This window comes from Punica granatum, chromosome 3, assembly GCF_007655135.1.
Source record: "Punica granatum isolate Tunisia-2019 chromosome 3, ASM765513v2, whole genome shotgun sequence".
In the NCBI taxonomy this organism is placed as follows: Eukaryota; Viridiplantae; Streptophyta; class Magnoliopsida; order Myrtales; family Lythraceae; genus Punica; species Punica granatum.
Genome location: NC_045129.1, coordinates 32793526 through 32816091, shown reverse-complemented (window position 1 = coordinate 32816091; position 22566 = coordinate 32793526). Strand labels below are relative to the sequence as shown.

Genomic DNA, 22566 nt, shown 5'->3' with positions numbered 1-22566 from the left:
CGGTCGGGGGCAGGCGGAGGCAAGGAAGGGGTCGCACCTCGGGCCCGCTGGGCCCAGGAAAGAAAAGGGCCGGGCCGGGCCGGCCTCGCAATTTCCAGTCTATGTAATCTTAAGGCCCATAAAGCTCCCACCTCGATCAAGAATATGATCAGATGCATTCGGCCTCTTTATCATATTTTTTTCGGTTACATAGAAAGGACCATAATACCTAGTACCATAACAATCTTGAGACTAACCAAATAATAATCTTGAGAATAAGATTGTATCGATTCATTGGGATTTTTTATATTCGATTATTCCTCTTTTTTTAATATTTATTTTCGGAGTTTTCTTAGCTTATGAACAAACGAGCTTTATACGTTATTTTGATGGTTGTACCATGCGGCCAACGTTCTTTATTCCCGTGGTTACAACCCTGCAGCTATCACGTATTTATCGATATGTCTCTAACTCCATTCCCCTTTGTATTTTAGATTTGTGAGAATCTATCTTCAAGCCAATTTAAATCTTGAAAGTTTACTTCGCAGCAGCGAAGTTACATCCAGTTTGCTTCACAGTCAAGTTAAATCTACAAGTTTCCTTATATATGCCACGTAGTATCCTCTATATATCTTCCGTGGTTCTCGTGAAGGCCATCTCATATATAATCAAAGGTGCCGATAACGATTGGGAGCATATGCCGTCTACAGTGTGAAGACGATAAATATTGAGGAGTGCAAGCTCATAAACTTTTCGTTTTCTATTATTCGTGTTTGATGTATCGGATTTACGATCATATGATTGATTATATAATTTTGTGGAAGGATGTCGTCTTGAGTCCCGGAATCGATATGGCATAATTAGAACTTTCAGTGGTACCAGAGATTGATTTCGAGTCTGCATTTCGTCATATTATTGTCTTCTTCTGGTAAGTGGCCGTTCTTCACATCACGCACCTAAGTAGGGACAAGGTTGAATTCCATCGCCTTCTTTTTTCTTTTTCCTTTTTTTCTCAAGGCTAATTACTTATATAATCTGCCATCGATCAGTCAAGGTGACTGATAGCCGATTAGATAAAATTAGGTTGTATTTGATTGGACTTAATTTTAAGTGTTGAAAATTAAGTATTGAAAATTTAAGATTTAAATAGAATAAATGCTTAATTGATTAAGTGAAAAGTATTTAGTTGAGTGAAAATTATAAAGACTGAAATTATATCTAGATAAATACCCAGTATTTTGATGTCTTTTCACTTTTGCCCACATTTTATTTAATTTTTTAAAATTTAGAAAATTTTAAAAATGAAAATCGCAAAAAAAAAAAGGGATCGAGAGTTTTCGTTTCAATCGGAAAGGGAGCGGGCGACTGTGGCCCCCGATTCCAGCCACCACTATCGTAATTGAGATCGCCGACGACCTCGCCTAAGCGGTGGTGGCCAGGATTGGGGCCACCACTGCTCGAGAATTAGGGTTTAACTCTTGTCTCTCTCTTCGATTTGAGGGAGGTCGAATCCCGATTCCTGAGAAATGGTGGTCCCCACCCCGGCCACTACCGCTTTGGCGAGGTCGCCAATGACTCCTGCCATCGCCAGCGACCTTGATTACGAAATGCTAAATTAATAAGTAGGACAAGGTTGAACTCCATTTCCTCCTTGTTCTTTCGAAATGCTAAATTATTAGAGCCTATTTGGAAAATGAAAAAATCCCCAACTTTGCTCAATCCAATTTACTACTCGACAAAACAGTCAACATTTTCAAAGTTGTGGGTCCCAGCTTTGCAACTGTAGGTCAATTATATACATAAACTGTGCAACTGGGCAGAAGACCGTTAGAACATCGCCGAACAAAGAAACGTGAAGCTTCTTCTTCTTTCCAAGCATCTGTAGGGTTCGCAACTTCATCAAAATCGACTGCAAGAATCTCAAAGCGAGGTCAGAAACTCCCTATTAGTGAGTGGGTTCCGTCAATTTCATCGATTACTCACCTCCATTCCGTCAATTTCTTCAATTTCGATGACTGTGCGTTCGTGACGAGCAGCAGGCAAAGGAGCTGCGCTTCACAATGAATAGGGGATTTTGTCAGGAGTGATTCGCGGCGACACTGTGCTTTGTCACGCGAGGTCATATCCCGAATGCCATCGTTGTAGGGGCCCCTTCCAAGTGCTTTGTTCTCGGCTCAATTTGGCCCTTTAAAGAAGCGGTGGACGTGGATTTGGGAGAAGCATCCGCATTAGAGGTATGTTTTGTCGGCCTCTGTCTCCATTACTGCTTCTCGTTTGAAGATTTCGTTTTGATTTGCTTCGTTGGCTGCTCATTGAAGAAGATGTTGCTGCTGTGACAATGATAATTATATGCGATTTTGCCCTCATCTTGTAAATTGACATCTGGGTTGTTGTTCAATTACAACCATTGATGGTCACTCGTGTGATTGCTTTTGTTTCTGCCCTGATCTTGCTGTGAAGTTTTGTTCGTGTTATATTCATTTTGTTTTGCCTGTTATTTGTGGAAGTTCTGCTATGCATCATGGCTCCAAAAGGCGAAAACATCATAGACTGGAGTGATGAAATGGAGTTTGCTTCCTAAACGTAATGCTTGAGAAGAACACACACTACAACATGGAAGAGCAGTACTTGGCATGATATCACAGCTGAAATGATCAATCTATTTCCCGATAAGCAACTGTGTTTGCAGAAGGTAAAGGACAAGCATTAGAGAATGAAGACAAATTTCACCCGATTTGCTGAAATAGTCAGGCATATAGGCGTCGGGTGGGATGCAGACACAAATACCATCACAGCCGACCCAGATATTTGGAATATGTTTACAAAGGTACATGCTCGTTATTCTTTTGTTCGGCTTCTACAGTTATTTTGAATGAATTGTCACCGATCTCCTGCGAGCAATGCTTTTACTTTTTCGTACAAAAGAATAGGGCGTACGAGACATTCCGGAGCAAGGGCTGCAAGCACTACGATTTCCAAAAGTAACTGTTTAGTTCTTCAGTTGCTATCGGTACTCTTCGCATCTCCTCGACCGATCCACCTCCAACTTTAGAAGAAGAACGTCGGTTAAATAAGGAATTCTTATCTCGGGGGAAGGGAAAACAGAAACAACATATGGATCTCGAAGAAGGATCTGACGAGAGTGACGACCCCGTCCATGTTGCAGAGCCCATTCTAACCGAGTCTCAACGTCGAGTGCCGAAAAGAAGTCAACGCAAGAGCTCACAAATGTAGGAGTGCATGGACATGTTCGGGGAAAGTCTCACAAAGAAGCGACAGATCACCCCAACGTCGGCAAAAGACAAGCAAATCGGTATCGAGCCCTGAGAAACCTGAGAAGAATAGTATCGAGGAAGCCCTCGATGAGTTGGCTAAATTGAAATTAAGAATCCCTCACCCCTTGTTTTTGAAAGTAGGCTCGACACTCCTTGATCCGGCAGCGATGAGGCTTTTCATGTAGTTCAAGGAGAACGATCGTCTGGAATGGATATTGCAGCTTTCTCATCCTTGAAGAATCCATGATCCCATATATATATATATATATATATATTCCGATAAACAACGTTGTTTCTTTGCTTGTTATGACTCAACTCATACTGCTCATGTTTTTTCTGTGCGTTTGCTTATGTTGATGATTATATATATTTTATGTGTGTGTTGCATGTTATTGTGCTATGATTACAATTGATGCGCTTCACTGTTAACGACATATTCATGAACTTATTTCGACAGTTATAGGCGATCATTTGGCAAACAATATGTATCGTAATCGCACGTCTTCGGGCTATGACAATAACTCTAGAGACGACGCGCCTGACCCACTACACGCGTTCTTCTACTTGATGATGCAATATGATCAGATGGAAGAGCCCGTTCCACGGAGCAGGACGTGTAGAAATTCAGCACTTCAAGGAAGACAATACATTATTGAAGTATTAGGGAGTGATGTTTGGTGCTTCGAAAGCTTCATAATGAACCCATACATGTTTAGAAATCTATGCAACACACTGCGGTTGCGTTGTGGCATCACGGATAGTAGTAAAGGTATTACCGTGGAAGAGCAACTCGGCATGTTCCTGATGGTTATTGCACATAGTATGCGATTTTCAATGGTGGCAGAAAGGTTTCAGCATTCGAAGGAAACGGTTTCACGATTTATCAAAAAAATTGCACGCGGAATACAACAATTATCAGCAGATTTTATAACACCGCGAATCGTTAGTGTCCAGCCAGAAATTGAAAATGACGAAATGTGGCTTTTTTTAGGGTATGTTATATGTTAATTTCATACTGTATAGAACTGTTTTCGGGGTACTATGTGAGGTAGATATAATTATGCGTTTTTCATGCAGCATTGTATTGGAGCTATCGATGGAACTCATGTCACTGCATGCGTGCCACAAGCAAACAGAGTACCTTATCGCGATCGGAATGCTGAGATATCACAAAATGTATTGGCTGCTTGATCCCACGACATGATGTTTACATACGCGATGACGGGTTGGGAGGGTTCCGCACATGATTCAAGAAAATTTACCGAAGCTGCGTCAGTGGAACACTTTCCAGCACCGCGTGGTCGTGAGTATTTGCTTATACATTTGCACTTTTTTATGAAATTGCAATCCTAAATTAAATAACTTTAATTTTCTTTTTGTTCTTTGCAGGACAATATTATGTTGTTGATGCAGGGTTTCCAAATATACCGGGATATTTGGCTCCATATAAGGGAGAACGTTATCACCGAAACGATTTTCCTTAGCATAATCCGCCAACAACGGAAAAAGAGCTATTCAACCAGCGCTATGCGTCAGTGCGTAATGTCATCGAATGTTGATTCGGTATTTTAAAAAAGAGATTTGCCATACTGAGTTTAATGACGAACTTCACACCGTATACACAAGGACAACTTGTCCTTGCTTGTTTTGTTTTGCACAATTTTATACGCGCGTAATAATTATCAGGACAGATTATTTCAGGAGTACAGCGATGCGTGGGCGGATTACGATGAATTTCGCAATCCCCCACTACAAGAAGGAATTAGAGTAGATTTAGATATGAATAGCATTGAAATGAACGATGTACGCGATCGTATCGCTACTCGATTATGGCGTGCAGAGATAGGAGGGCGCTGACATACACTTAGGTGTTGTATTAAGTATTATCTTAATTATTATTATGATGTGACAATAATAGTGTAAGCATTATGTTAAATGAAATGAATTAACATATACAATTACTTATGTATTTGTCTTTATCGGTTGTTTTACTTTGTAAAATGTGCACCCGACCCATGTTTTGTCATTTGTTGGAAAAAGAGTAAAGAAAACAAATGTACAAGTAGGGTGGACATTATCTAGGGGGTCTTTGGATTGTTTGACCAATAATGGAACCCACTTTCAAACTTATTTAAATATAATTTTGTCTTTTGGTTGCATGTTATGCATAAGTATATACGAATATGTATGCATATATTTTTCACTGATTTTGCTCACTTGATATAACACATGAGATTATTGAGTTCACAATATCTTTTGTTGGCGACTAATAGCCTGAACCTTTGGTTTTGACGTGACACACGTTTTAGTGCTGCTAGTAATCCTCTGTCATAATTGTTTATTTGACATACACATAGCAAATTTGGAAACTGCTATGTATTTGACCAATAATGAGCCCACTCTCAAACTTATTTAAATATATTTTTATCATTTTCTGTAATTGAGTTGAATTGAATTAAACATTGTTTACAATTCAAACAAACCCTTAATATGTCATCAGTCAAGTGATTAATCCTTGTCCTGCTTATTTACAATTGCGATTTCCATTCGATAAAATCCTAAAAGGCCTAACCTTTTCACAATACATCTTTTAGACCATCGTGGAATTTTACTCTGTTTATTTTAATGCATTTTTATTTTATTTTATAGTATATTATCATTATTTATATATTTGCAAAAACAGACTTATTTAGCCGTGACAAATTATTTATTAGCGATAATTTCTTTCTTATTATTAGAGGATATCATTCGTATGTCTCTTTGGATTTTGTTTAAATTAAAATCTCTTCTTTTCATATAAGCGTTTGGTAATGAAATTAAATTTGACTTAATTTGATTTAGTTTGATTTGAGAAGATGAAGACAAAAGTAGTTGAGAAAAGTATATGAAAAATTTTGAAGAGGAAAAAAAATTAAAAAAAGTAATGATTATGTTATAGAATTGAGAAAAAAATGTTGAATAATCAAGAGAATTTAGCATTAAAAAATTAATTATAATAATAGATAAAAAAATGTATGAGAGAGAATTTAAAGAAAAAGATTTTAAAAAAATTGTGTCGTTAAATTGAGAAAAAAGTATGGTAATGTTAAGTTAAGTTAAATTAATTTTATAAACAAACATAAATCTCAGTTTATACTTTTCTGGCGCTATTTGAAATTAAAGGCTTGTTTTCGATGTTTCAATGACTAACCCCATGTGACTTGCCTCATTTTTAAATCTTTTCGAGTACTTACCAATTTCAGATTATTATTTTTTCCCCTATCGGCTCTGTTCGTCGGAGCTTTGATTAATTTCCTAATGTGAAAATTGGTGATCCTACCTGATGAGCGTGGGCTTTCCAACCTAAGGCTCAGGCCCACGAGGCATTCCGAGCGTCGAATGAGGCCCACCACTAGGATTAGGCCCAATACGTGAAGCCTCAAGCCCACACAACTCGCTACCTCGATAGGAATCCATGAAGAATTTCCCGATACGATCTGTTTGCATGAAATTCAAGAATAACGGACTTTACTAAGGAAACACTCGTGAGTCGTACTTGTCGATGATGTCAGTTGCTGCTTATTATGTTCTGACGTGATATGCCTCAACTTAACCGTGACATTAATCACCAAAGCTCGTTATTAGATGGGCCTCGCCCAAGCCCATTACAGGCCCAATAAGAACCCATGCATAGAGGATGGAGCATCCAATGCAATCAACCAAACAAGCGAGAAATGGGGAAAATGGAATATCAAAAGATAACCAGATTGGGCCCGATGGTAAAAGCCCGGGACAATTGCTTTCACGTCTCAAGTTCGAGTTCTTGTGTGTCGCCCAGAAAAATCTATAGGGATTATGGAGGAATTCAAGTAAACTGTCCCTCGCCCACAACCACGCCTTTGCGCGGGCTGCTCCCTGTGAGGGTAGTCAGTATGGTGAAACACCAGAGTGTGAGAAGGTGGGGGGTGTGACTGTCCACTAAATCAAAACCTTTATTTAAGGAAAAATAAATCGGAAATAAACATCAATAATTAAAATAAAAGGTCGAAGTAGCGTGTGTATATAATATATAAGCGATTTTTGCCTCCTTTTGCTCGACGAAGAATGGAATGGGCCTGGCCCATGAATATTGGGCCCTGGCGGCCCAAAACTACAGGAGCTAGGGTTTACGCAAAGCATCAACACGATAAGAGCACTCCCCCCATATATGCTACTTCCACACTGATCTCCCGCCCTTTCATTGGCGACAGAGACGGAAATGCGGCTGGCGATAGCAAAAAAGCGGAGTGTGGCATAACAAAAAACGGAGCTTAGCGCTCTTCTCCCTCAGGCGCGCTGTCTTTCATTTTGCGGTTTTCTTGGCGTCAGCAACTGTCAATCAGGGTCTCAAACCTCAGCATTCGTTCGTTCGCTCACTCACTCTGCTGAAATTCACATCTCTTGCCTCCAGACAAAAACCCTAGTCTCTCTCTCTCTCTCTCTCGGAGTTCTCACAGTCGCTGTCCTCACTCCCTCACATGGACCTCTGTACGCTTCCTCGATGATCCTGAGGCTGTGACGGCCGGCGGGAACCTCCGTGAGCTGTTGACTGCGCTTCGTCGGCGAAGATCCCGGTGATCGAGCTCGAGTAATAACGCGGCGAGCTGTTCCGTTGAGTCTCGGTGGTTATTGCTTTCCGGTGGAGGGAATTCGTGGGTGGAAGTTAGCTGGGAGGTGAGGGTTTTAGGCGAGATCAGGGCGATGGTGATGGCGGAGAACGAGAATGGGGACGATCAGAAGGAGCTCGGCGGGCCGAAGTCGCCTTGGAAGACTCCGGTTGCTGACACTAGCAGCGCTGATGCTCAGGTGATGGGGGCGGAGTCGTGGCCGGCCCTTGGGGACGCGCCTCCGCGGCCAAATAGTACGGATTCTGCTTCCAAGCCTCCGACTTCGGCAGCTCCCGAGGTGCCCTCTCCTCCTAATCCTCAGGTTCAGTCGCTCTGTTGTTTCTCTCTCTCTAGTGGTTTGTGATGTTTGTGCGTGCTGTCATGCTGGTAGTTAAGCTTGGTTTGGATTGTGATAGGGTGGGGTTTGATGCTCTGCTCGCGTATAAGTTCATCTGATTACATTGAAGTTGGCGTGTCTCGAAAGGGAAGGTATACGTTTGTCACTAGTAACGGGTTTTATCCTGAACAGGTTTTGTCGGGTCGTTTTAATAGCTTAGATCACACGGTTACGGAATGATGGAGCAGGGGGCTATTTTATGTTCTGTCTTGTTTCAGTATTTCTTCCAAAATTGAATCACGTAAACTTTCTGGTCTCCAGTTCTCTAGTTTCCATTTCCTGATTTGACTTGATGAAGTTGCTTCGAAGTTTTCCTTTTCTGATTTCTCGAAAAGAAAAGTGCTTTGTTTTGTTCCAATATGGGTTACTTTTGTGATCACATTAGTTCCCGGTTTTGTAAAATTCTCTAGGGAGCGGCTGCTCAGCGAAAGTCACAAGGATCTGGGAACCCAACTCAGCATAAGCATTCATCAGTGCGTCATCAAAAGTCGGGCTCGAAGCGTAACCCAAATGGGCCACCTCCTTTTGCCATGTTACCTTACCAACCAGGACCTATGTTTCCTCCTATGGTCGGTCCACCACACGTAGCTGTTCCCGGATATGCTTACCCGCCCTTCCCTGGACCTTTTCACGCTGTGGAAGCACCTCCTATGAAGTCTGGAGCTGAGACGCCTGCTCAACCATTTGTTCCCCCTGCTCACGGTGTTGATCCCAGCAGAAATGTTCAACCCCCACCACAGGGTGGGGACCCTAATGCTTATCCTTCCAAATTTTCAAATATAAGACCTAGTATGCAACAACCGGCTGGCCCTTTAAATCATCAATGGAACCATCAGCGAGCATATGGGCTGGGAGAGAATCTTCCCATGCCACCGGTTGTCGGACCGAGGGCCTTTGTACGTGCTCCATTCTATGGTCCGGCTCCAGGGTTCATGGTGGGCCCAAGCTTTCCTGGTAATGATGCAAAATGACACTCTCTTTAATTTTATGGTCTATTTATTTGATGACTAACTTGCTCTTGTTTTTTTTTCCCTCTTTTGTTTTTATTTGTTTTTCCTGGATATATACTGGAAATATGTTATTTCCCTCTCTGACCTTTCATTTCTTCATGTGATATTGATCAAATGTTATTTCCCTCTCTGACCTTTCATTTCTTCATGTGATATTGATCTATTCCATGTGTTACGTTATTAGAGGCTAGTTCAAGTAGTCATTATTCGCTTGCCTCTGAGAATTTGTTCCTTGCCCAATTTCTTATGGGATAAATAATATAATCAGATGCTTGAAGGAAGACGCACATGATCGAAAGGTGGAATCCTAGATGTTGCCTGTCATTTACGAATCCCTACTTTCCAACTAAATGTTGGTTTTCTCTTATAATTACTATGCAGTTTTTAAATAACTAGGCTTTTGCGCTCGCAGTTTGCGTGGTTTTTCACAAACTTTTGAAAATTGAGTTTTGTATGCAAATATGCTGTCTTCTGATTCGGGAATAATATCCTCTAATCATGGGACTGCCTAAAAGACACTCATTATGTTTTGGACTTAATTAGATGTAAGAAAATGTGTGGTAGAAAAAAATGTAATAAAATGTAATAATATTCAGAGAAAGCGAGTGAACTAAAATTATTGTGTAGTGGAGGGAGAAGTCGGTTAAAATGAGCAAGATGAGTGAGAGAGTTGTGATGTTTACTGTTGAGAGAAAAATGTTGAATGCAGCAATGATTGGGCAATTAAAGGAGATTTAAATATACTAATTTATCCCCAACTTCTCTGTGATCCAATGGCTTTAAACTTCTAAAAATTGTCGATGATAGACATTCTTGGGAACTCAATGTTAAACTGAATATAGATATAGATAGATTTGGCCTATTGCCTGAAAGTTGTAAGGTTCCTTATCCATCTTCAAAATGATTCTCTCTTACAGGACCTGGTTCCGTATACTATGTTCCTGTTGCTCATCCAAGTTCAATTAGAGGACCACACCCTCCTCAGTTTGTTCGACCTCCAGTAAATCCTGGGGCTCCAACGCTTCCCCCTGAGACGCAGGCTTTGAAGTCTAACATAATCAAACAAATCGAGTATTACTTCAGGTGAGTACTTGAAACAAAGTTTTATTGTGAATAAAAAAAAATGCCCAACATTTGACTGATAATTTGCTTGCATTTTCATGATGCAGTGATGAGAATTTGCAGACTGACCATTATCTAATTGCGTTGATGGAAGATGAAGGATGGGTTCCAATATCTCACATTGCTGAGTTCAAACGTGTACGCTCCATGACTACGTGCTTTAGCAACTGCCGCATGTTTTATTCATTGTGTTTATTGCTGACTCAGGTTTGAGCTGTCTCTGTACACTTATCATTGCAGGTGAAGAGAATGTGCACAGACATACAATTTATATTATATTCCCTACAGAGTTCCAGTAGTGTGGAAGTAAAGGTCAGATTTCTGCATTCAATTTGATGGTTAGCTTGGCTTTTTTTGCATGGTTTTAGTGCATACATACATTCAAGATGCCTGGCTGGTATTTATTTGCGGATTGTCATTTAGGTGAAGATGTCTGCTTCAGAGGCAGTGTGATATTCATTGCCATTTGATCCTGTCTATTCAGTGGAAGAATTCTCATCATTCACCAGTTTGTTCTGATGTTATCCTGGGTGTCCTGATAAAAATCATGGGAAAACAATTAAAATTTTCATTAGGATGATTCTATTGAAAAAGGCAGCAGGCTCTTACAAAATTTCTTCCTTTCATCGGCTGTGCAATCTTCTCTAAAATGGACTTGTTAATCATATATAGGGTGACAAGATACGAAGACGTGATGACTGGTCAAAGTGGCTGCCATCTTCAAGTGCAAATTCATCATTGACACAGGCTGAGACTCCTAAAGAACAGACTGCTGAGAATCTTGCCCAGCCACATTCGGAGGGGATTGATGTCAGGGAAGATAATGTAAGGAGTGTCCCTAAAGAAGGTGGGGTGCATTCCTCTGGAGACAGACATGACAATCATATTAAAAGTGGAGAGGGTACTTCTGAATCGGCTGCTAAAACTTCACAGCCTTCGTCTAGGCATAAGTCTGTCCGCTTAATCTACTCAAAAACAACTCATTCAGCAAGAATGAATGATGACCATGTGACAGAGAGTGAGGAGGTTGCAGGAAATGCATCCATTCATGATGTCAATGATTTGTCTGATGATTTTGCTAGCACTTTTATGCTGGATGAAGAACTGGAGCTTGAGCAGAAGGCACTTAAGAAGAATGGCCCATCAAAAAGGTACTGCATATTTTTTAATTATTTTTTCAGAAACAATTAGTTACCTTTGTTGATTTGGAACTTGAAAGTAACATCTGCAGCTTTGCTGGCATAAAGAGAAAGATGAAGATGAGAAGTTGGAACATTATTGTGAATCTAAATATCCTTCAACTTGGTTAGTTTAACAACCTCAATTTTGAGGAGTGGATACTTTTGTGAGCTATTTGGACCTTCACCAAAAACGATTCGCTGAGGATCTCTTGCTATTTTATCTCAATTGGAACATAAGTAGAGATTCTTTTCCATATATGCTATATATGTTCTCGATCAAAAGCTCATGAAACTTCTGACTAGAACCTTTCTGTATCTCACTCTTGAGGCTTATTTATGTGCTTATGGGGTTGTCTTGTAGGATTGATGATGAAGATGATGAAATGGCGGTGTATGATCACGATGTTCAGAGGCTTGTAATTGTGACCCAGGTAAGTGTGTACCCATGAGAAACTTACTTCCTGATATCTCCTAGTTCAGATTGTCGTATTCTCGTCATTTTGATTACTGGATTCTTTTTCCCTTTAATTATGTTATTTATGATAAAGAATCTTGATTATTATGCTTCGAGCAATAAGTTAGTTTTTTGGTTTCTTTCATGTCAAACAGAAAAGTCACATTTCATATTTCCTTAGCGTAGGAGGGGATGCTTTCATTGTAGTAATTACAGGGATCTGGACCTAATGTCTTCTAAAATCTGAGACCATTAAATTTTCTTTTCTAGATATTACATATTGCTTTTGGCATAGTAGGAAATGTGGACCATCAGAAAGAATCCATTAGGTATCTCTGTAAATACTGAAAATGAAAATAACGTTGTTTATCCAGCCTGAAAACAAAACATCCAGTTGTAATTCTTTGGATTGAAACAGATTTCTATGCACAATCTGTTCTGTGCTGCATGTATAAAAAAGATTTCATCTTTCTCGGCTTTTTTGACATTTAGTGCATCTTGGGATGCAGAACGCAAAAGCAGGAAAGGGACCTGACAGTGGTGGAAAGGTGTCAAAAGGCATTTCAAAGGAGCTTGCTTCTGCAATAGATGAGGGCCTCTACTTCTATGAGCAGGTCAAGAAAATATGTCCTAATTTTCCTTTCGTCTCCTTTCTGCAACGAATGACTGTTCTTATGTCTCAAATTTTTGCAGGAACTGAAAAATAAACGATCTAATCATCGAAAGAATAATTCCAGTTTGGAGAATGGTAGCACCAACTCAAGATCTTCGAGCCTTGGCCCAGGAGTTTCAAATTTACACACTGGTGAACAATCTGCTGGGAGCAGTAGCCATGGAGAATCTGGAGTTGCTATTTCACGGAAGAAGCAAAATAAAGGCTTTTCTAAACAACATTTATCCCATAAACAGCGTTTTTTCTCCAGCAACTTTAGGAATCATGGAACTGCTCGGAACTCTCTTGGAATAATATCAGAGAGTCCACCAAGCAATTCAATTGGCTTCTTCTTTGGGTCCACGCCTCCAGATAATCCTGGGTTAGTGCCAAGTTAATTTAATTGCAACGACTGCGTGGTTCAAGTCTATTTGGGTGGAGGTTGTCATCTTCATAATTTCTTTTGTTGTTTAGCTCATGAAGTCATTTACCTTGCATTCAGAAGGTTTTTTTTCTGCCAAAGTAATCATTTCACTTGTGCAGGCCTAGATCTTCGAAATTGAGTGTATCACCACATGGAATTCTATCCGGGAGCAGTCCACCTGTTGGTTCGATGCCAAAGTCATTTCCACCATTTCAGCACCCAAGCCATCAGCTTTTAGAGGAAAATGGTTTCAAACAGCAGAAGTAAGTTTGGTCTTACCTCTTGATTTCATTTCCAGCGAGACTTTGTTGATTAACATGGGTTTCTTCTCTCTAGGTACATGAAGTTCCAGAAGCGGTGCCTCAATGACAGAAAGAAGCTGGGAATTGGCTGCAGTGAGGTGCAAATTTTCTAATTGTTATTTTCCTTTTTCAATCTTATTATTCTCTTGCGAGCAAAATAGGATCTTCAGATTCAAGTTTTGGATTAATATTTCTGCATAGTATTGTTTAGTCGTTAATGTGTATAGTCTTGGCATGTAGGAAATGAATACACTCTACAGATTTTGGTCGTACTTTCTGAGAGACATCTTTGTGCCTTCCATGTATAATGAATTCCGGAAACTTGCACTTGAAGATGCTGCTGCAAATTACAATTATGGAATAGAGTGCCTCTTCAGGTTCTATAGGTATTTTACTCACTGAGCTTCTGTTTGACCTATTTTTAGATAATTGGATCGTTATGTAAATTTTATTTTGACACGGGGAGATAGAATTTCATTCAAATGCTTTTCTGTTGGAGTTTGGGCAAACATTTTAATTTTAAAGCTGAAATTTTCTCGGAAACTCTCATCCGCCTTTGCAGCTATGGTTTGGAGAAGGAATTTAGGGAGGGCCTCTACAAGGACTTCGAGCAGCTCACTCTTGATTTCTACTATAAAGGAAATCTTTATGGCCTCGAAAAATACTGGTATCGCAATTCTATTGGTCTGATTTACCATTGCAACTTTAGAAGGTGGCAGATTGGTTTCATCTTTCAATCTTCCAGTGTTCTATTCGAAAGATATTTGTTAAAAATCCCATGGCAAAAAGCTTATGACTTGATCGTTTTCTTTTTTTCTTTTGACAGGGCATTTCATCATTATCGGGGACAGCACAGTCAGAAGGATCCTGTTACGAAACGCCCAGAACTGGAGAAGTTGCTCAGAGAAGAGTACAGAAGCTTGGAAGATTTCCAGGCGAAAGAGAGGAATAGTAATACCGTGAAAGAGGGCAACTAGCTGGCGGATGATACGAGTATAATACCCAATTTTGTGGAAGCACCATTTTGATGGCTTAACACAGAAGATGATGTTAAAGGGCTCAAGAGAGGGAGGAGGATGATTCCTCCCATGTACATTTTCCTTTTTGTTGAGAAGGGGCAACAGCCAACATGTACTACTATTTGCCGAAAGAAGAGCTGCTACTGCTGTTGACAACCCGAGTTTTCGACCAGCCATAAAAGTGCTCGTTTGGCTTTTGGCTCTCGAAGAGGTGCGTTTGTGTGCCTTGCTTTTACGGTTTCTTCTTTTCGGCCCCCGGAATTGTAACTTGTACAAAGGTAGAAACACGATAACCTTGAAAGAAAATTTTAAAAAAGAAAAAGAGACAGAAAAATAAAGTAGTGGGGACATGAATGGGTCATTGATAAATCGAACAATAAGGGATTGAATGGACTTCTTTTTGTCTGTACTGTCTTGGCTCATTCTTTCCTTTCCTGCGTGTGATTTTGATTGGGTTTTGTCCTGAATGGTTATTTTCTTTGTTTATTCCTTATTATTATGCTCCTGTAAGATGATGGCATGCCCCATGAAAGTGGAGATGTCGAATGGACTTGGCCGGGTGGATAACCCTTTAACGGCGCGATCTTATGTTAGGTCTGTCGTCATGTTGAAAGAGATTTTACAAAAAACGAAAGAAAGAGTTTATTACGAGACGATGCATTTATCTTTTACCGGTCCAGTTATCTATATTACTTGTATATAAGAAGCAAGTTAATTTGTCGAATTTTTGTTTTCCAAAATTTTACGATGTATGGTTGGATTTATTACAACTATTAGATATAAGGATATAGCTGTAAAATAGGAAAAATAACTATCCATCAACACACTTTTCACCATCTCACATTCCATATTTTATCCTCTCCCCTCTCCAGTGAAAGCAAGGTTTGTGCCACTTTTTTTTTTAATATCTTCTTAATTTTATTACTCTTCCTTTTTACTTACATTTTAATTTGAAAATAACGCCATTAGAAGTATTTTACATACTTTTTTCCAGTTTAATGATAGTTTAACTCGAACTTAAAATAAATTAGATCATAGTCAGACTTATAAAATTCATGCATTAATTTCATAAATTAATAAAAATATATTTATCAAGTGACTTCCCACGTAGTGCAAATACGCGTAGAATGTTGACATAAAGAAATCATTACAAAATTTTTGAGCAGGTCCGTCGGCCCGTCTAAAAGGCCCAACTGGCAGAAATCATTCGCAGAGCCCATCTAATTAGTTGGGCCACAGTCTTTTAGCCCAACACTCATGAGCAAGCCCTCATAAGCGAGGACTAGATAGACAAATTCAGTTTCAGTTTAAGACGGCTCTGTTTTTCTTGATGTCTCCGGAAGTGAAATCTTACACTTTCACGCCTTTCCGAATATTAGTATGTACGAGCATGTACATAATAATGCTTTGAAATAAGCGTCAATCCAGAACGTTGAAAGCAAGCTGTGATAACGACAATGCACACAAAATTTAAAGGTACTAATTCGTCATCCAGAATCATAGATAAAGAGCAAGTTTCATCGACAGAAACCGAGTCTGATGGTCATCCATTGAAAAAGCATAGTCATGTCATCCATCCACAAGATAACTGAGAGAGAGTGAGATCAAACCTAATCCCATATTTACAAACTGCTGATGACTATTCTCTTTAAGTCAGTTTAAGATAGCCATTCTATATATATATATATATAATCAGCAGGCAGCTGCACGACCTCATGAAAGCATACATAGGCCACGACATGACTAAAAGCTTCAACATGAAAGCAACGGAGCAAGTTTTCACAGCATACAAAAGGTTGGGGGAGATTCTAGTTTAGGAGAGGAGAGGAGCCTAACAGAAGAACATGGAGTTGCAGACTTTCTCCTGGAGTTTCGGCAGCTGAGGCACCGGAACAGCACCCTTGGAAGTGACCCCTCCATGGCTCGACGAAGTCTCTGAGGTATCCTCAAACTTCATGAATTGCCCCACCTGGGTCGCTGCCAGGTGAGCATAGCAGATTGGAGCCACTGCCATTACAAGAGTTCTTTTGAGTTGTTGCACCACATCTCACAAAAATATATATATATATATATATATATATATGTAAACGTTCCTTTAAGGACGGCAGGGCAAGATAAAATATGCGATTTACTACTTACCCACTGAAATGGCTGTGGTGCTTCTCTGGTAACTGCAGTAACGGATCATCCATGGTTAGAAAATTTACATGAAAAAAACAAAGACCATCGAACTCGAGGGGCACTTGTCATTGAACTTACACATAGGACAGAGAATGGACCAGCTCCTGCAGATCATCAGCCGAAAACCCAACCTCATCATGGAGGATATGGTAGTGGGTCGGCCTTGTGGTTCCCTGAGAAAGATAGCCAAAATCAAAGTTTATAACAGTTGAAGAAGACATGAGGCAAACAGCTCTCCTCTTATGCATGCCTTAGCTTCTTAAAAATATCACTAAAGTGGAACAGAAAAAATTAGAGGGGAAAAAAACAAGGAGATATGGATGGTGGTACTCACAATCATGCCAGCATGTGCACATAGATAGAAATCATTGTTCCTTGGATGGCAAACTTTGTTGTCGATGATAGTCCCTGAAAACCAACAAAAGAGAGACTAAGAGGATGCACTAATGACGCAAAAAAATCTTAATTTCGGTAATCATTGACTGTATGGAAAGGTCCATACCAGGTGGAACGTTATCAGGGCTGTTTTGGAAGAACTTGGTGTGGTGATTTTTCTGGGCAACAATCACCACAAATTTGGGATTCCATTTTTCATCCAAAAACTTACATGCCTGCAGCATCAATTACAAAAAAGAAAGCTTTAGTCGTAATATTTTGCAAAAGCGAGAATGTCCAAAATTTCCAAAGCCAATCACAATTAAAGTTGGTATCTAACCTCAATAATCTGATCCAGTTCAACATTTAAGACTTGATTGAACTGAGACTCACTCACTCCATCCCTGAAACAAAAAGGGTTACATTAATGCACAACACACAGTTTGATCCCACCAAACATTTCTAAAATGGAAGCAAAATACAATTTTGCACCAAAGTTTAATCGAACAGACATCACATCATGCAAATTAAAAAATAAAGGATAGATCCCCATTGACAATTTCAACTCCGCAATACTGTCAACATACCTGAATATTATGATCTGTTCAGGCTTCCTTTTACCTGAACTAGTGTAGAAGTCAAGAAGCAGCTCCCTACAATAAAACGAAGAAAAAGAGTAAACCAACTGTTCCTCACCACCCTTCAGTGTTTAATGTAAGCAATGCCACAGTGTGACAAAACCCACCTCATTATGCCTTCATCCTCTTTATCAGACACCTTCTTGAACAAAGAGTCGATCATTTCAACCTTTGGGGACTGAGTACGGACCGAAGCACGATAGCGAGAGATCAATGGCCATTGTCGAGAGCTAACGACCTACATTATTGGAATATCCAAAATTGAAAATTTCAGAGCTCATGCAAACAAAAACAAATAATATTAAATGTCAGGTAAACCAGCACATTACTGCAGCAATAGACGGTATGTGAGACTGCCCGGGGGAGCCATGGGACACATCCATTCCAATTAGAATAGTGGGGACCTTAGACACCATAGGGATGCTAGGAGACTGCTCAACAGCGAGCATGGAATTCAAACCCCCAAGCTGCAAGAAATTAAGTCGATAAGTCACTTGCCTAGAGATCACAGAAACCGAAAGAGTGACAATCCTTCAAACTTAAGCATCAATGGAACAGTGGGATAAAGTCATTAAGATAACACGGATACCTTTGCATTGATCTTTAACAGAACATTGGTCAGATACTGATCATTCACCCTAGTGGGAGCTAAACACTGAGTGACAATGCCATACTCTGAAAGGTTTTTCTTCTTCCAGGGCCCTAAGAAATTGAATTTATGTCAAAATTCCATTCCAGAGTCATGGGGCATAAAAATTTTGAGGAAACATAAAGGTAACAAACCATAGAGATCTGAATTCTTCCTCTCTGGAAGCAAACAAAGAAGGAACTGCGGAGCACCAGGAAGCTTAGACTGTATCTCCTCAAACATTTTCTCCACTCTAACAACAGGGGGAGCACGCCTAAATTGTGGGTTCTCCTCAAATACATCAAAGGGTTGTTCAATGGGCTACATGAAGAAACGACGGGAAAACATTCGATTAATTTTCTGAGAATATCAAGAGGAATCCAATCCCTGATAGAAAAGTAAAAATTACAACAAATTTGGAGCAGAGGATATCATGCAACTTACAATTCCCTTCATATTCCCACATTTAATCAAGTCTCTGATAAGACCGCGCACATCGCATCTAGCAGAAAAGTTCGCAAGTGCCCACCTTTGTATCTTTGTTGGCTCGACCAATTTCTGTGCAGGCATATAAAGTTGTCAGAATAGACAAATAAGAATAGATTATCAGGCTAAGAAGTGTTGCTCACCTTGTTGTTGAAATTCCATCTTCCCCGTTGAGGAAAGAAATCCTCCCCATTGCCAACTTTCAACTGAAATGGGAAAAAGAATTAAATCAGGGTGAGGAAAGACATAGTAAAATAAAACGACAAACTAACAATACCATTCAACTTCAACGAATTAAGGAGTTAACTCATCCCGAACAATGGTTCAAAGGATCAATCAAGTAAAATAAATAGCAAACATGTAAAACTGGGAAGCAAATTCAACAATACCTTAGGAGCAGGGAGAACACGCCCTTCAACTTGAGTAAAGTTACTGCTGATGTTAATACCACAAGAACGTAGCATCGGTTCCGCGCCATAATTGTTCCTTTTTAGTGCCTGCAACCCCAGATACATAAGAGAACTTTGCTTTCGATTTCTTATAAGCATAAATCATGAACAGAAAAGTTTTCAGAAGAATCTACATCATCCAGCACTCTCATCCTCTCCTGGGGCTTCTGCCTCGACTTTTCAACCAAAGAAGCTCTCTGCAGATTGGTCAGTGCTTTGGTATAGCGCTGCAGGGACACCAAGGTGCAAAGCTACAGAAAAGAAATTACATAGCATCAGAAAACAGCCATCAAATCTCCACTAGCTGGCAATTCGTTTAAGCTGGATATACCTCAAGAGGAATGTATGTAGGGCGCTTCGGTTTCCCCACATTGATGCACGGGAAATCTCCAGAATACCTTAGTTCGATACCGCGATGGTTGACGAAATAATCATACACAGTCACTTCAAGAGGTTGAGCCTCTCCATTTCCATTTCTTTGCTTCAGAGAAAATCTGCAAAAAGCATTAATGTTCAGTTAAATGCTTCCGAGAAAAAAGGGATCTACAGTACACATTATGCACCAAGGCAATGAAGAATTAGAGACAGGGTAAAGGGAGGGAGAGGGGAAGGGCGCATACAGTTGCTCCCTGCATGGTCTTTCACTCAAGCCAGTAATCTTGTACTCAGTATTTGAGGGGCTAGCCTTGATCCTGAGGTTTTTAAGCATACGTTTTGCCTATAGAGAGCAAAAGAAACAGCAATCTTAGTAAAACAACAAAGCATATGACCCTCAAAATACCAAGTTAAATGCTGATAACCTTGGCCCAGTCAAGCTCATGAGGATTTCTGACATTTTGGTTTTCAATCAAGAAATCCACCACAGGTCCAGGCTTCACAATCATGGTGGTAGAAACATCTGGAAAAAGCATCTATTAGCAAAGCAATCAATTCAGAAATAACAATTCAAAAGACGAAGCACCAACCAATATTCAGAGACAACCCTCCTTGACTCGTCCTGAAACTGGAATGAAATCCCCTGCATCCAAGTACTCCACCCCCCACGTCAGCATAATTTTTGGGATCATTGTGGAAGAACGATTGCCGAACAAGAAGGCAGCCCCTGCGTAGACCATGTAATTTAATTGCAAGTTGGAAGGCCAAATAAAAGACAAGTACAGCAACAAAAAGCTTCGCTTACTGCTTGGCAGCATGCTGTCTCAGAATAATATCAAGCACTCTAAGTGCTTCTTGTGAATTCTCTGAATCCTGGCCTCGAAGCGCACTGGCAATCGCCTGCATCGGGATTTTAGCAGCATAGCTTATCTCGACTTTGTACGTCTTTGACTGATACGGCCTGCGAATTCTCTTCCGATCAGCATCATTTGGACTGCCATGTCCATCCGGACTAGCGTTTCCATTATTTCTGCAGAAGAAAGAAGATAATTAGCACACAGAGAAGATATGTCCGGTGCTTAATGCAGACCAGTTGCACCATTTACCTGCTTGAAGGGGCATCGTCCAGCACAACAGTGAATTCAAGCTTGTTGCCCGGAAGGGGCCCCGCAGTGAACAAGCTTTTTTCACCATCATAGGCGAAGTGCTTTCCACCTAATTCACTGCTGTAAGTCTCGTGAACTTTATCAATCACTTTCCTCCCAATACCCTTGCCATCAACAGGGTGACCATCTTCATAGGCAAGAGCTACCTACATTATCCGAAGCATTTATTAGTGTCAGCAGCACTCTCCATAAGCATTATATATCATATATCATAATAAAGCAAGAAGCAGAAAGAAAAGAGAAACTCAGAGCACCTACAGAATAGTGAAAGAACTGCCCGTCAAGATTGGTCACATTAACTTTGAAGTGATTTGTTAATAGCTGTATCTTCTGTCCTCTGCTTCCAAGGCCTCGTCTAGCCATGGGAAGACGGTCGACCTTCTTCTTCACTGGTTCAGGAATCCGAGCTAGCTCCTGCCCAGCCTGTTCAGGAATCAGGCTCGGCGGGACAGCAGGAGGGGGAGGGGGAGGCAGTAATGCATCCTCCGCCCCATTTCTTCCATTTCCATTCAGTTCATGGTCCATATTGGATCCTAACATCAGGTAATATAAACAGATTTCACAATTCAGAGAGCTTACACAATAGTTACATATATGGTGTCAAGCAAATGTATACCATCCTAACGAGTCGAGACACAGATTACACATGAACATAAGCTGGTTAGAAATAAAGCCACAGCAAGAACGGTTCACGACAAACTACACACAAGAAGTGAAAGGCACTCAACAGTGACATGCAGACGAGATAGCAAGGCGATTCGCATACATGACGCAGCTACTGCTGCTAAAAGGAGAGACACGGCAAAAAGTAATGTAGTCAACTGGAGAACAAACGTCAAAGCGCAATAATGAAAGGGGAAAAAATGAAAAAAAAAATCCCCGAAACTGAGCTAGGAGATTCAAACCAGTCGAGGAAGAAACAGCGAAATAGCGAAGCCATGAGCAGAAATAAGCCAAAAAACCAAGAAAAAGTCGCAGCAGGACGGATATCATGCGGAAGCCGAAAAGCAAAACGTCAAACAGGAAATCTACTCTGGTCAACAACTACACAGTCCAATACTCGACATGCAGGAGCAATGAGACTCTTAGACCACGAGAAATTTCTGACGACGAGCTTCAACGGCCTGACAGCCATCGCCAGAAACAGAAACAGACGAAGAGCTGGGTCATCATTGCAAGAGAAGCCAAAAGAAGCCAAAACTAAAAAAGACAAACAAAAAGTAAGCGTACGGAGACGATCGCCTCCAAAACGGCACAAAACCAGGCCGAACAGCAGCTACATTGCTTATCTCAGACCTCAAAGCCACCATCGGAGAACTACAGAGCTCACTCACACAGCACGCAGAAACAACTGCCTTAACGAAAACCAGAAAATCGACGCAGCAACGAGAAATAGAATCAGCCAGAGGCCTTGCCGGAGGGCTTGGCCGGATAAATTTACCTCTGAGACAGAGGCGGGAGGCCTCCAAAAACCCTAGAGCGAGAAGTGGGAGAAGGCAGAGGGGGGTAGAGGGAGAGAAAGCGACTGAGTAAGGGAGGGAAGCTCGTCAATGGAGGAGAGGAAAGAGAAAAGGAGGGTGATATCAGCTTAGCCCTTCCTGCCTCCGTCAATTTCTATTTCTAAGGTAAAAAAAAAAAAAATCCCAGCGGGTGCGATACGATACGAGCAGTCCCACCTCAACCGGGGATGAGCTCAATCTCGTGATCCGTTGATGCTAGGGCTTCCCATCTTTCATAGTCCCCGATTCGATATCGGTACTTGGCTTCCTAGAGACCGACTAATCCCCGGTGCAGGATTCCCGCTGCCGTGGTCCGCCGTAAGATCGAG

The 22566-nt window shown here is 40.6% G+C and overlaps 2 protein-coding genes and 1 long non-coding RNA gene across 6 annotated transcripts; 2 read left to right on the top strand and 1 right to left on the bottom strand.

Annotated features, from left to right (window-relative positions):
• The first annotated feature begins 1808 nt into the window (after positions 1–1808).
• On the top strand, positions 1809–3646 carry LOC116201313. Of its 2 annotated transcripts, none has more exons than XR_004155856.1 (4): positions 1809–1909; positions 2019–2213; positions 2487–2806; positions 2910–3646. It is a non-coding gene; the product is annotated as an uncharacterized LOC116201313 (long non-coding RNA). The 2 variants fall into 2 exon arrangements; XR_004155855.1 differs by having other exon boundaries at positions 2905–3646.
• A 3766-nt stretch (positions 3647–7412) lies between these two features.
• On the top strand, positions 7413–14926 carry LOC116201762 (la-related protein 1A). 3 transcript variants are annotated; one of them, XM_031533158.1, is made up of 14 exons: positions 7413–8201; positions 8687–9230; positions 10204–10369; positions 10456–10546; positions 10649–10720; positions 11081–11559; positions 11951–12020; positions 12553–12657; positions 12737–13077; positions 13239–13382; positions 13456–13519; positions 13662–13807; positions 13984–14133; positions 14248–14926. In XM_031533158.1, exons 1-14 carry the CDS (start codon positions 7974–7976, stop codon positions 14396–14398), a joined length of 2751 nt encoding a protein of 916 aa, XP_031389018.1. In that variant the 5' UTR covers positions 7413–7973; the 3' UTR covers positions 14399–14926. The 3 variants fall into 3 exon arrangements, with proteins under 3 accessions (XP_031389018.1, XP_031389019.1, XP_031389020.1); XM_031533159.1 differs by having other exon boundaries at positions 7415–8177; XM_031533160.1 differs by having other exon boundaries at positions 7421–8201; positions 13984–14088.
• Positions 14927–15944: 1018 nt separating this feature from the next.
• Positions 15945–22335, bottom strand: LOC116201761 (protein argonaute 4-like). The gene is made up of 23 exons (XM_031533157.1): positions 22180–22335; positions 20997–21271; positions 20679–20884; positions 20378–20602; positions 20163–20299; positions 19998–20095; positions 19818–19915; positions 19529–19691; positions 19332–19448; positions 19138–19245; positions 18892–18954; positions 18707–18820; positions 18418–18583; positions 18224–18336; positions 17964–18101; positions 17742–17872; positions 17584–17649; positions 17337–17400; positions 17124–17232; positions 16956–17029; positions 16700–16794; positions 16580–16611; positions 15945–16447 (listed from the first exon to the last, which is right to left on the bottom strand). Exons 2-23 carry the CDS (start codon positions 21261–21263, stop codon positions 16272–16274), a joined length of 2760 nt encoding a protein of 919 aa, XP_031389017.1. The 5' UTR covers positions 21264–21271; positions 22180–22335; the 3' UTR covers positions 15945–16271.
• Positions 22336–22566: the final 231 nt, after the last annotated feature.